Source organism: Somniosus microcephalus, chromosome 3 (assembly GCF_052327205.1).
Source record: "Somniosus microcephalus isolate GS21.2 chromosome 3, FLI_Smic_1.0, whole genome shotgun sequence".
NCBI lineage: Eukaryota > Metazoa > Chordata > Chondrichthyes > Squaliformes > Somniosidae > Somniosus > Somniosus microcephalus.
In genome coordinates this window covers 274,315,020-274,328,946 of record NC_140989.1, presented here as the reverse complement: position 1 = coordinate 274,328,946, position 13,927 = coordinate 274,315,020, and the positions used below count along the sequence as shown (strand labels likewise).

The 13,927-nt window shown below is 48.5% G+C and overlaps 1 protein-coding gene across 4 annotated transcripts in view; it reads left to right on the top strand.

Annotated features, from left to right (window-relative positions):
• The window catches only part of axdnd1 (axonemal dynein light chain domain containing 1), a 209,007-nt gene that overhangs the window by 105,029 nt on the left and 90,051 nt on the right, over positions 1–13,927 (top strand). For all 4 annotated transcript variants that reach the window (XR_015077655.1, XM_085982558.1, XM_085982557.1 and 1 more), the window contains exons 21-22: positions 6,062–6,158; positions 6,403–6,546. Coding sequence is in view for 3 of the 4 variants with exons in the window: in XM_085982558.1 (XP_085838684.1) it covers positions 6,062–6,158; positions 6,403–6,546 (241 nt within the window). In the remaining variant the exon portion in view is untranslated. The remainder of the gene's footprint in view (positions 1–6,061; positions 6,159–6,402; positions 6,547–13,927) is intronic.

Sequence of the window (13,927 nt, the reverse complement as noted above, 5' to 3'; positions counted from 1 at the left end):
CGGCTGCTTGTATCTCTTGCCCTCTGACCCTGCCATTGTCTTCTTTCCCTCGGCTTCTGTTGCTGGACCCGCTTCTTTGAGGAGCTTTGGCTTTGGGGAGTGAAAGTGGATGGTTGTCCCGCGTCTCCATCTCTTTGCTGCTTCAAAGAGTGATGGGCAGGCCTGTGAGTTCCAGCTATCAGCCTGCCTTCCTGCAGACTCGCTGCTCAACCAGAAAACTGCAGTTTCACTCCTACACATAATGTAACCTGTTGTGTTTTTGTTCCCAACTGTCCTCAATCTGTTCGAACACTTGCCTTTCAAAGCTTCAATATACCGGCAGAATCACATTTCCCCCTCTTTGTTCTGTGACTGCCCTAATGCTGGTAAATAGAACTGAGAAATGCAGTTCATTACTGAAGTTACACACTGCTCCAAGTGAGAGCGGTTTGAAATGAAACAGGAATTTAGATTGCAGAACTGTTAAGTGAACAGAGCTGAACACTGGTGTGTAGGAGCGGGTTCTTAGCATTGTTGCATCTGATTAGGTGCGGAGAATAATCTCAGTCAGTTCTTCAAGATTGTTGGGAACATTTTACAGTACATACAATGACGATTTTGAAAATAAGGACACGTGCAAAAAAAAAAAGGAAGCTGAGCCAGTCCCTAGGGTGTCTGTAATGCAAATAGGACTAAGTTGTGTGGGTTTTGAGCACCGGACTGCCAGAGCTCGAGCCAGTGTTTGGGCATCCTGATCCAAATGGTTATCCTATATTCACTATTCTAACTAAAATTACACCTTGCCGCGTTGAAATTGATCAAAGTTAGCCTTTGCTCAGTGGTAGCACTGTCGTCTGAGTCAGGAGGCCATGGATTCAAGTCTCACTTCAGAGCCTTCAATACATAATCTAGGATGCCACTTCAATACAGTACTGAGTGAGTGCTACATTGTCTGAGGTGTCATCTTTCGGATTAAACTGAGGCACCATCTGCCCTCTCAGGTGGACATGAAAGATCCCGTGACACTATTCAAGGAAGAGCAGGGGAGTTCAAGTGGAGTCCTGGTCAACATTTATCCCTCAAGCAACATCATCAACAGATGATCTGGTCATTATCTCATTGCTATTTGTGGGACTTTGCTGTGTGCAGATTGGCTGCAGTGTTTCCCTACATGATAACAGTGATGACATTTCAAACATGCTTTATTGGTCATGAAGTACTTTGGGACATCCTGAGGTCATGAAGTACTTCACAGCACCTGAGTCATATTACCATAGCAGGAGTAATAATTAGCAACAATTGGTCCTTTGTGCACGGGTTTCATAAAGCACAAGTTATTTGCTATTTACATACTTACTGTATTACTGCGACCTGGAGCTCTGCTTTCCCCCCATTCAACCATGATGGTGAGTGGGCACTCGGGATAAAACATCTGTATTTTCATTTTAGAAAGATTGTATAGTTAGAATAACATATTAGTTAGAAATTAGTAAAGCCATATAATAAAAGTGGGTGATAAGGTAAGAAGAAATGGGGAGAAAAGTAGTATTTAAAATTGTTTTGTGCATATTTTTATGGTATATTAGTCATTCCTGCCATTTAAATTACTGTACAAAGGTAAATATTAAGTGTTGTTTAAGGCTAAAATTGGCCAACCCAAGGAACCTGAAATTAAGATAATTAGTTAAGTTTCATTCTTATTTCAAGACTGCAATGCCAGCCTGAGACCAGTAGCTGCAGAGTGCAACCAGCAATATCCAACTTATATTAGGGGCTTCAAATTGCAGTCTAATGGCCAGAAGAACTCCACACATGGAAATTTACATTCATACACAGTGCTCTGCTCTCCAGCCAGTAAATTGGTAATGTATCCGGAGAGCTGCTGAAGCATCCAGAAAACTTCACTACTGTTCTTGCTCAAAGATGTTCTGTTTTTTTCCCTGTAAGTTGAAGTACCATCCTGCATATGCAGACACTTATGCATGTAACACATTGGTTTCCACACCCTTGCCACGGACTCCATTCCTTTCCTCTCCCTGTACAATACCTCAACTGAACTAGACCATTCATAATCTTGGCATACTGTTCAATGCATACTACACAGAGGGTAGCAACTACACAGAGGGTAGCAACGGCACAGAATGTACTCTGGGTGGGGGACTTCAATGTCCATCACCAAGACTGGCTCGGTAGTACGCTACTGACTGAACTGGCCGAGTTCTGAAGCACATAGCTGCGAAACTGGGACTGTTGCAGGTGGTGAGAGAACCAACACGAGGGAAAAAACCTACTTTACCTCGTCTTCACCAATCTACCTGTCGCAGATGCATCTGTCCATGACAGTATTGGTAGGAGTGACCACCACACAGTCTTGTTGCGATAAAGTCCAGTCTTCACTCTGAGGACACCCAACATCATGATGCGTCGCATTACCACCATGCTAAATGGGATAAATTCAGAACAGAACTAGCAGCTCAAAACTGGGCATCCATGAGGTGCCGTGGGCCGTTGGCAGCAGAATTGTATTCCACCACAATCTGTAACCACTTGGCCTGACACATCACTCACTCTACCATTACCATCAAGCCAGGTGACCAACCCTCCTGGTTCAATGAGGAGTGTAGGAGAGCATGCCAGGAGCAGCATCAGGCTTACCTGAAAATGAGGTACCAACCTAGTCAAACTACAACACAGGACTAACAGCAGAAGCAGTATGCTATGGACAGAGCTAAGTGATCCCACAACCAGCAGTTCAGATCAAAGCTCTGCAGTCCTGCCACATCCAGTCGTGAATGGTGGTGCACAACTAAACAACCAGTGGGAGGAGGAGGCTCCATGAACATCCGCATCCTCAACAATGGCGGAGCCCTGGTGGTGAGAGCAAAAGACAAGGCTGAAGCGTTCGCAACCATCCACAGCCAAAAAGAGTAAATGATCCATCTTGGCCTCTTCCTGAGTTCCCCACCATCACAAATGCTAGTCTTCAGCCAATTCTACTCACTCTACGTGAAGAAACCACTGAAAACAATGGATACAGAAAAGGCTATGGGCCCCAACAACATCCCAGCTGTAATGCTGAAGACTTGTCCTCCAGAACTAGCCTCACCTCTAGCCAGGTGGTTGCAGTATAGCACCAACACTGGCATCTACCTGACAAAGTGAAAAATTGTCCAGGTATGTCCTGTCCACAAAAAGCAGGACAGATCCAATCCGGGCAATTACCTCTCCATCAGCCCGTTCTCAATCATCAGCAAAGTGATGGAAGGTGTCGTTGACAGTGCTATCAAACGCCACTTACCAATAACCTGCTCACTGATGCTCAGTTTGGGTTCTGCAGAACCACTCGGCTCCAGACCTCATTACAGCCTTGGTCCAAGCATGGACAAAAGAGCTGAATTCTAGAGGCGAGTTGAAAGTGACTGCCCTTGACATCAAGGCAGCATTTGACCAAGTGTGGCATCAAGGAGCCCTAGTGAAATTGAAGCTAATGGGAATCAGGGGGGGAAATTTCCACTGGCTGGAATCATACCTAGCACAAAGGAAGATGATTGTGGTTGTTGGAGGCCAATCATCTCAGCCCCAGGACTTGCAAGAGTTCCTGACGGCAGTGTCCTAGGCACAACCATCTTCAGCTGCTTCATCAATGACCATCATAAGGTCAGAAGTGGGGATGTTCGTCGATGATAGCAGTATTCTTTTCCATTCGCAATTCCTCAGATAAGGAAGCTGTCTGTGCCCGCATGCAGCAAGACCTGGACAACATTGAGGCTTGGGCTGCTAAGTGGTAATAACATTCGCGCCACACAAGTGCCAGGCAATGACCAGCCCCAACAAGAGAGAGAGTTCAAACCACCTCCCCTTTACATTCAATGGCATTCCCATTGCCGAATCCCCCACCCATCAACATCCTGGGCTTTACCATTGACTAGAAGCTTGTGGCTACAAGAGCAGGTCGGAGGCTGGATATTCTCCGGTGAGTGACTCACCTCCTGACTCCACAAAGCCTTTCCACCATCTATAAGGAACAAGTCATGAGTGTGATTGAATACCCTCCACTTACCTGGATGGGTGCAGCTCCAGCAACACTCAAAAGCTCAACGCCATCCAGGACAAAGCAGCCTGCTTGATCGGCACCCCATCCACCACCTTAAACATTCACTCCCTCCACCATTGGCACAACGTGACTGCAGTGTTTACCATCTACAAGATGCAGCAACTCGCCAACTTCTTAGATAGCACCTCCCAAGCCCCGACCTCTACTACCTAGAAGGACAAGGGCAGCAGGCACATGCGAACACCTCCAAGTCACACACCATCCTGACGTGAAAATATATCAGTGTTCCTTCATCGCTGGGTCAAAATCCTGGAACTCCCTACCTCACAGCACTGTTGGGAGTACTTTCACCATACCAACTGCAGTGGTACAAGAAGGCAGCTCACCACCACCTTCGAGGGCAATCGTAGATGGGTAATAAATGCTGGCCTTGCCAGCGACGCCCACATCCCATGAATTAATAAATAAAAAACACCCTAAGCTTAGTTTTAAATCCCATATCCAATGTATCATCAAGTCAGTTTACTTTCACCTCTGTAACATTGCCTACCTCAATCCCTCTGCCACTGAAACCCTTAAACATGCCTTTATCGCCACCAGACTCAACTACTCCAATGTTCTATCTGCTGGCCTCCCATTCTCATTAAACTCCAATTTATCCAAATCTTTGCTGCATGTATCCTGTCCCGCAGTAAGTGTCGCTCATTACCTCAATTCTCACCAACCTACAGTTGCGTTAAATTCAAAATTCTTGTCCTCATCTACAAATCCCTCTTTGCCTCGGCTCACCTTGTCTCTGCAGTCTCCTCCAGCCCTATATCCCTTCCAAACTGTGTCTTCCTCTAATTCAGGCCTCTGCATTCCCCCCCCATTGGTGGCAGAGCTTTTCGCTGCCTTGATCATGCTCTTTAGAACTCGCTCGTTAAACCTTTCCACCTGTCTTTCCTCCTTAAGACCCATCTTTTTTAATAAGTTTTCTGCCACCCCTCTTAATCACTACCTTCCTGTCTCAACACCTGTTTTTCTTTCCCCTATTTGTGATATGCCATGGGTCATTAAATGAAAGGTATTATATCAATGCTGCTGCTGTTTCTCTGTCTTTTATTGGAGTCAGCAAAGTGCTACTTTGCCATTCAAATAAAGCATCAGTCTATGTACTTTGTTTTCAGCTGTTCTATACTTTGATTTGCACACCAAGTAGCTTGACTATAACTGAATTAGATAAATATAGCATTGCATAGAACTTACAGCACAGAAACAGGCCATTTGGCCCAACTGGTCTGTGCTGTTGTTAATGCTCCACACAAGTCTCCTCCCACTCTACTTCATCTAACCCTATCTGCATATCTTATTATTCTTTCTTCCTTATGTACTTATCTAGCTTCCTCTTAAAGGCATCTATGCTATTCACGTCAACTATTTCATGTGATAGCAAATTCCTCATTTTAACCATTTTCTGAGAAATAAGTTTCTCCTGAATTCTTTATTGGATGTATTAGTGATTATCTTATATTTATGGCCCCTGCTAATATACTAATGCTTTGGATCCTTTGAGGTTAAACTGAATTAATCTTGTTTGTTTATTTATTTATTTCCTCCTCTTTCCCAAAGACTATACCATGCTGGCGTCCTGGTCCAGTGGTGGGGTGCCCTCTCCTAGCTCATTCAGTTGGCCATTATTCACATATGAGCCTTGGTGGCTAGTGTTAACCATGGAAGGGAAGGATATATTACAACTGAGCTCAATCCCATCTTCCTTCAACATCCATGCACATGTACTTCCAGTACACGTACTGGATAAATAATTTTCCCTCTTTAATCTCGGACAATTGAGACGAATTGTAGGATCAGCTACCTAAGCACTGAAGTTGGGATCTTTTTAGTATATACAGTTCAGCTATTGCCTGGCTGAACCATCGAGGAAGCTTTTGGTGTTTTTTGCTGCTGTGATTATATATTTCCGTTGCCTTCAACAGGTTGGTCTATATAGTTTTTATCCGTTCCTTACCTTTTTGTTTGTTTTTACAGCTGGTGCAAGGATATAGTTGAGGGACTGGTTAAGCAACGAGCAGCAGTGCATTTAGATGATCCTGACTATGAACTAAAGGAGCTTGAAAAACTCAAGGTAACATTCTCTATTGTAGAAGTAGGTGACAGCAATGTTAGTCAAGTATAGTGTAGCTCACTTTATATGGGACCAGTGTATGGTATCTGTATTATCCTTTCAACATTTTAAAAACCTGGATCATTTTCCTTTCAATTTTCTTTTCTCTAATAAAAAGACCTTTGGTCCTTTTGAGTCTCTCTTCAAAATTATCAGATGACATTTGCTACGAAACCATCCTGAATTCTTTGTTTGCATTTACCAGGTGGAATCTAATGAGTGGATAAACATCTGTGAGATTCTGCTTTCAGAAGTTAAACAACAACCAGTCCAATTGTTGTCATCCAGAAGTGAGGAGATACAATCACACTTCAGTCTGACCCGTGACCTATGCAAAGCCTGCTTACAGGTAAGAATGACTGTAAGGGATAATTTTTTCATATTAAGCATGCTATCTCTCTGATGGTCTCCCATCTTCTACTGAAGGTGCTGACGTGCTGGATATGGTTTCATGATTGGCTTTTGTCACCTAGCCCAGTGGCTCTTTTTCATATTTAAAATCTAGCTAATTAGTGTCAGCAAGCTATTTGACCTTGGTGGGGAGGGGGAATTCAGCTGGGCAAAACCTGAAATCGTCCACCATCTGCACATGCAACTTTACAACAGGGAGCTCAGATTTTTTTATGAATACCATTTATTTTTGTGCCCACTGTTATTTCAGGCGGACGGCAGAATTGCTCTCCCTAAAATGGGAGGGCGTGTTTAAGTGAGACATAATGATGTTATGCATCCCATTTTCTGCCTTTACAACCTCATTTATGTTCAGTGCTATTCAAGTCTGTATAAAAAGGACATCCATTGTTGTCAGGGCTACAGTAAAGATGGAATCGCATTTAAAGTGCTCAGCAGGTGCTTTACAAGGATTTACAGCTTATTTCTTGATGTCAGGGGCAGCTACAAACCTCCACTATGGCATTCAGCTTGTGTCCATGTACGGATTGAGCTGTGGAGTTGAGTGGTTTTGGTGGAACTCAAACTGAACCAGTGAGCAGGTTAATGGTGAGTAGCTGTTGCTTGATGACTCCTTCCATCATTTTTGGATGATTGGGAGGAGGCTTATAGAGTCATGATTGGCTAAATTAGATTTGTCCTGCTTTTTGTGGATAGGTCATTGTAAGGTGCGCCACAGACCCGCTCGGGAAAGGAGGGTGACCTCATTGAGGTACTTAACTGCTCATTTACAGAACCTTAACTGCCTTTTTAATCTCAGATTTTGGCTTTAACTTGTTGCGCACGGGATTCATGCACCTCGGGAACCTTGCTTGTGAAGGGGAGGTGGAAGCTCAATGGCCATTGTGTGAGTTCATTAAGTGACAGCTGGAAAAAAACACATAAAAACTCACCTGCTTCCTTGCCTAAGGGGAAAGGCTCTTGCTGACTCCATTTTGTGCAGAGATTTAGCTTTCAGGAGTTTGCAGGTCATTTCTGCAACCTTGGAAGCCACCCTCACCACATTGCTAGTCACTCTCACTACATTGAAGGATTGTGCCTCTGATCACCACTTTACCTGCCATCTATTAGATCAGCATGGGTGCTGCTTATGCTGTTTCACCTTGGACCTCAGAATCAGACCAAGATGTGCCCCAGCCTCAACAACACCAGGCACACCAGCAGCAGCAACCACAATACCAGCAGCAGCAGCAACCACTACAGCAGCCTTGTCCTCAACGACCTGATGCTCCACAGGAGAGAGGGGGGTCAGCACAGGGGTGCACCACGCCGGAGGCGATACCCCAACACAGGGTATACAGGCAGAGGATGAGCTTCCTCTACATGACTGAATAGCAGTGCTTCAGGAGGCTCAGGCTATCGTGCCATGTCGTCGCAGACATTTGTAGCTTGCTGGAACAAGACCTGCTGCCCAGAGGACCTGGTGAACATGCCTTACCAGTGGCTGTCAATGTCACTACAGGCCTCAACTCCTTTACCTCAGGCTCCTTCTAGGGATCTGCAGCAAACATTTGCATGAGCTTGCAGTCGGCCACCCACAGATGCATCACCCAGGTGACCAATGCCATGTTTCACAGGTCAGCCAATTATGTAAACTTTGCCACTGATGAAGCCAGTGCTACTGAGTGGGTGCTCGGCTTTGTGGCTCTGGCTGGCTTCTCCCAGGTGCAGGACCTCATCAACTGCACACGTGGCCATCAAGGCACCCCCACATCACCCAGGAGTGTTTGTGAACTGCAAGAGCTCCCTCAATGTGCAGCTCGCCTGCAATCATAAAAAGATCATCATGCATGTGTGCGCCAGATTCCCTGGCAGCTGTCATGACTCTTGCATGCTGCGCCAGCCCACCCTCCCTCAGCTCTTCGCACCTCCAAAAAGACTTACCGGCTGGCTGCTTGGAGACGAGGGCTATCCACTGAAGGCCTGGATGATGACACCATTGAAAAGGCCAAGCGATGAGGCCAAGGAACGCTATACTGACAGCCACAGGTCCACCAGATGTGTCATAGAGCAAGCAATCGGCATGATGAAGATGCGCTTCAGATGCCTTGACAGATATGGAGGAACCCTTCAGTACGCACCAGCCAGGGTCTCCAGAATCATCGTTGTATGTTGTGCGCAGCAACATAGCGTAGCAGCGAGAATTGGAGCAGAGTGCACAGCCTCTTCGGAGGAGGAACAGGTGGAACATGAGGAGGAAGAGGAGGAACTGGTGGTACAGGAGGAGGAGGAGGAGGAACCTGAGGTGGAGATGGCACCAGCCGTGGCGCCCATTGCTACCCGGGAGGCCCGGGATGGCCTCATAATGGCCAGATTTACTTAACTTGCACCAATGCACCCACATAGCTCCCAGATGCTGTACTAAGTACCCCGCCCCCTAACAACACTACAAAGCAGTCCTACAATGACCAAGCCATTCCTGTCTCCCATTGCTCGAGGTTAAGTAATGTCTCACCATTCATTCCAAGTGACATAGCCATTTCCCAGACAACAGGCAAAAATGGACAAGATGGGAAAGTTGTGCAAAGAAATAAATTTATGTGCGTCATAAATATAAATAAACCTTGACATTAACATTTAGGCAAACATCCATGTGCATACCCTTGTGCATCTAGGATTGTGTCTTTTTTCATTTATACGTGCTGCTATGAGGTGCTATCCCCGTGGCTTCAGCAGAGGTAGAGGCAGGCTGCTCACTTCCCTGCTGCGACTACTTTGACACTTTTGGCGGACATTCTCTGGGTTTTGTAGCCTGTGAGGGCCCCGCCAAAGACTGCTCCTCCTGCAACTGTGCAGGGGCAGACTTGGCCATCGAGAGCCGAGGCAACAGGGGAAAAGCGCAGTGCTTTGAGAAGAGCCCCCACTTCCATGTTCCCTCTCACCATCAGCCCTCTCGTGTAGCTTTCAAAAGCTCTTGTAATAATTTGTCCGTGACTACACAAACCACGCTGGGTGCAGGTATATTGTGTATCAGTAAAACAGTCCGTGACTACACAAACCACTCTGGGTACAGGTATATTGTGTATCAGTAAAACAGTCCGTGACTACACAAACCACTCTGGGTGCAGGTATATTGTGTGGAGGTGCCGGAGTTGGACTGGGGTGGACAAATGTAAGAAGTCACACAACACCAGGTTATAGTCCAACAGCTTTATTTGAAATCACAAGCTTTCGGAGCGCTGCTCCTTCGTCAGGTGAAGTGGAGAAATGCATAAAGACACAGCTTAAAAAGTCAGAGAATAATGTCAGATGTTTACAGGTAATCTTGCCAATTGCCATTTATCACACCTCGGCAGAGAGATAATCACAGCAATCAAAGGTGTGAATGGTGTTCAAACAGGTCAGTCAGGAAAACATTACATCAAAGAACAATGAGGTGGGGTCACAAGGGGTCAAATATTGCAGATGCTGGGGTCTGTATGAAAAACAAAAAAAACAGACAAAAAACTTTTTTTTTTTGCTGGAAATCACAGCAGGTCCGGCCGCATCTGTGTAGAGAGAACAAGCCAATGTCGACTCGAGTCTGGATGACCCTGCGTCAGGTGGGGTTACATGTAGCGTGACATGAACCCAAGATCTCGGTTGAGGCCTGTGGTAAACCACTGTTTGTATTCCTGTTTGTCCTGTTTGTATTCCACTGTGTACATGCCTGGACATGCCTCGGCTGACTCCTCCCACAGGTCCTAGTATAAAGGTGACTGCTCCCCAGCCCTTGGTATCCTGGACCGGTCGACCACTCGAGGCAGACCTCCATTCTGTTGTTAATAAAAGCCTTTAGTTACTCTTCTAACTCTCAGTCTTTTATGAGTAATTGATAGCGCATCAATTTTATTAACAACATTTTTATAATGGAGAAGATCCTCACACCAGCATGCCTGGACTTAGATCATCGGGAGGCGGACTCATCCACCAAGTTTACTCACTGGCTTAAGTGTTTCGAAAAATTCCTGACCGCCTCCGAAGCAATCAAATCGGACGAGGACAAACTGGATGTCCTGACCTCCAAAGTGAACCACCGAGTGTACTCGGTCATCCAAGACGCGACCTCGTACGCGGATGCTATCAAGCTCCTCAAGGACCAGTACACGCGCCCAGTGAACGAAGTGTACGCCAGGCACCTCCTGGGGAGTCGTAAACAACAACCTGGGGAATCGACCGTGGAATACCTTCAGGCACTGTCTGTGCTTGGCCGGGCCTGTGGTTGTAAGGATGTAAAGGCCGCCGTGTACACAGAGGAACTTATCCGGGACGCTTTTGTAGCGGGCCACAGATCCAATTACACACGACAGCGACTGTTGGAGCAGAGTAACCTCGACCTCAACAAGGCCTCTGAACTCGCACTATCGTTGGATGCAGCCTACCAGGGCATGGATGCCTACTCCTCTGCACCGTGGACGCCGCGGGGAATGACAGCCTGGGACACGGTAGGACCGCCTCATAGCGCCGTGCCACCCCAGCCACACCCCAACAACGGCCCAACTACCGCAGCAGTGTCCCAAGGCCAGACAGCAGTGCCCCAAGGCCAGAAATGCTACTTCTGTGGCCAGGCAAAACACCCCAGAGCGCGCTGCCCGGCGAAAAACGCGATCTGCTCGGGCTGCGGGAAGAAGGGACACTACGCTAGCGTCTGCAGGGCCAAAGCCACCCCGAACCCCAGCAGCGCCGCGTGTGGGCCATGCGGGCCGCCATTTTGGACCTCCCCGGCCGTGTGCGAATCACCGGTACAGCAGCCATTTTGGACGCCTCCAGCCACATGGGGATCATGGACGCCGCCATCTTGGACGACAGCCGGGACGCAGCAGGCCCCCGACACCGCCTCATCTGATACCCGCAGCGACACACCGACCCCTACGCTGGCATCCGTTACACTGGACCAAGCGAGACCGCACCAACTGGCCAGTTCCACAATGGACATTAAGGTAAATGGTCACGATACAATCTGCCTTTTTGACTCTGGGAGCACGGAGAGCTTCATCCACCCCGACACGGTGCGGCGTTGCTCTCTCCCAGTCCTGCCTGCGCAACAGCGGATTTCTATGGCCTCCGAGTCCCAGTCGGCGGACATCGGCGGCTACTGCGTGGTGACACTCGTAGTAGACGGGACCGTGTACGATCATTTTAAACTTCTGGTCCTGCCTGACCTCTGCGCTGCCGTCCTGCTGGGGTTAGATTTTCAGTGCCACCTTAAAAGTGTTACGATGGCGTACGGTGGACCCCTACCCCCACTCACAGTCCGCAGCCAGCAGCTTCCAAATTGCCCGCCGCGCACCAGGTGCAACCTCTCCACACTCAGAGTCACCGCCCCACCACTGTTTGCTAACCTCACCCCCGACTGTAAGCCCATCGCCACAAAGAGCAGGCGATACAGTGCCGGGGACAGGGTTTTCATTAAAACCGAAGTGGAGCGGCTCCTGAAAGAAGGGATTATTGAGGGCAGCACCAGCCCCTGGCGAGCCCAGGTTGTGGTCGTTAAGACCAGTGAGAAGCAGCGCCTGGTCATCGACTACAGCCAGACAATAAATCGCTACACCCTGCTGGACGCCTACCCACTCACCCGTATAGCTGATATGGTCAACCAGATCGCGCAGTACCGCGTCTTCTCGACCATTGACCTGAAATCAGCGTACCACCAGCTCCCCATCCGCCCTGAGGACCGCCAGTACACTGCCTTTGAGGCAAACGGCCGCCTCTATCACTTCCTTAGGGTTCCCTTTGGCGTCACCAACGGGGTCTCCGTCTTCCAAAGGGAGATGGACCGGATGGTAGATCAAAATGCATTGCAGGCCACTTTCCCATATCTGGACAATGTGACCATCTGCGGCCGTGACTTGCAGGACCATGACGCAAACCTCGAAAAATTCCTCCGCACCGCCCAACTCCTAAACCTGACATATAACAAGGAGAAGTGCATATTCTGCACAAACCGCCTCGCCATCCTTGGCTGTGTTGTGGAACACGGAGTCATCGGCCCCGACCCCGACCGGATGCGTCCCCTTATGGAACTTCCACTGCCCCACTGCCTCAAGGCCCTGAAGAGGTGCCTAGGGTTTTTCTCCTATTACGCCCAGTGGGTCCCCTACTATGCGGACAAGGCCCGTCCGCTGATCAAGTCCACCTCTTTTCCCTTGACGGCAGAGGCCCGCTTAGCCTTCCACCGTATCAAGGAGGACATTGCCAAAGCCACCATGCACGCAGTGGACGAATCCATCCCCTTCCAGGTGGAAAGCGACGCGTCCGACTTTGCCCTGGCCGCTACCCTCAATCAGGCGGGGAGACCCGTGGCCTTCTTTTCACGAACCCTCCAAGGCCCGGAGACCAGACACTCCGCTGTTGAGAAGGAGGCCCAGGCGATTGTGGAGGCTGTGCGTCATTGGAGGCACTACCTGGCCGGAAAACGATTTACCCTGCTCACTGACCAGCGTTCAGTTGCTTTTATGTTTAACAACAAGCAGAGGGGCAAAATAAAAAATGACAAGATCTTGAGGTGGAGAATCGAACTTTCCACCTACAACTACGAGATCTTGTACCGGCCCGGGAAGCTAAATGAACCCCCGGATGCGCTATCGCGTGGCACCTGCGCCAGCGCGCAGATCGATAGACTACGGGTCCTCCACAATGACCTCTGCCACCCGGGGGTCACCAGGTTCTTCCACCTCATCAAGGCCCGCAACCTGCCTTACTCTATTGAGGAGGTCAGGACCATGACCAGGAACTGCCAAGTCTGCGCTGAGTGCAAACCACACTTTTATAGACCAGACAGGGCCCACCTGATAAAAGCCACTCGCCCCTTCGAGTGCCTGAGCGTTGATTTTAAAGGGCCTCTCCCCTCCTCCGACCGCAATGTGTACTTCCTCAATATTATTGATGAGTACTCCCGTTTCCTGTTCGCCTTCCCCTGCCTGGACATGACCAGTGCCACGGTCATTAAATGTCTGAACAACCTCTTCACCCTGTTCGGCTTCCCCAGCTATATCCATAGCGACCGGGGCTCATCGTTTATGAGCGACGAACTCCGTCAGTACCTGCTAACTAGGGGTATTGCCACAAGCAGGACCACCAGTTACAACCCCCGGGGGAACGGACAGGTGGAAAGAGAAAATGCGACAGTTTGGAAGGCCGTCCTGCTAGCCTTAAAGTCTAGGGGCCTTCCAACCTCCCGCTGGCAGGATGTGCTCCCCGATGCGCTCCACTCTATTCGGTCACTGCTCTGCACTGCCACTAACGCCACCCCTCATGAGAAAATGTTTGTCTTCCCAAGGAAGTCCACATCAGGGACATCG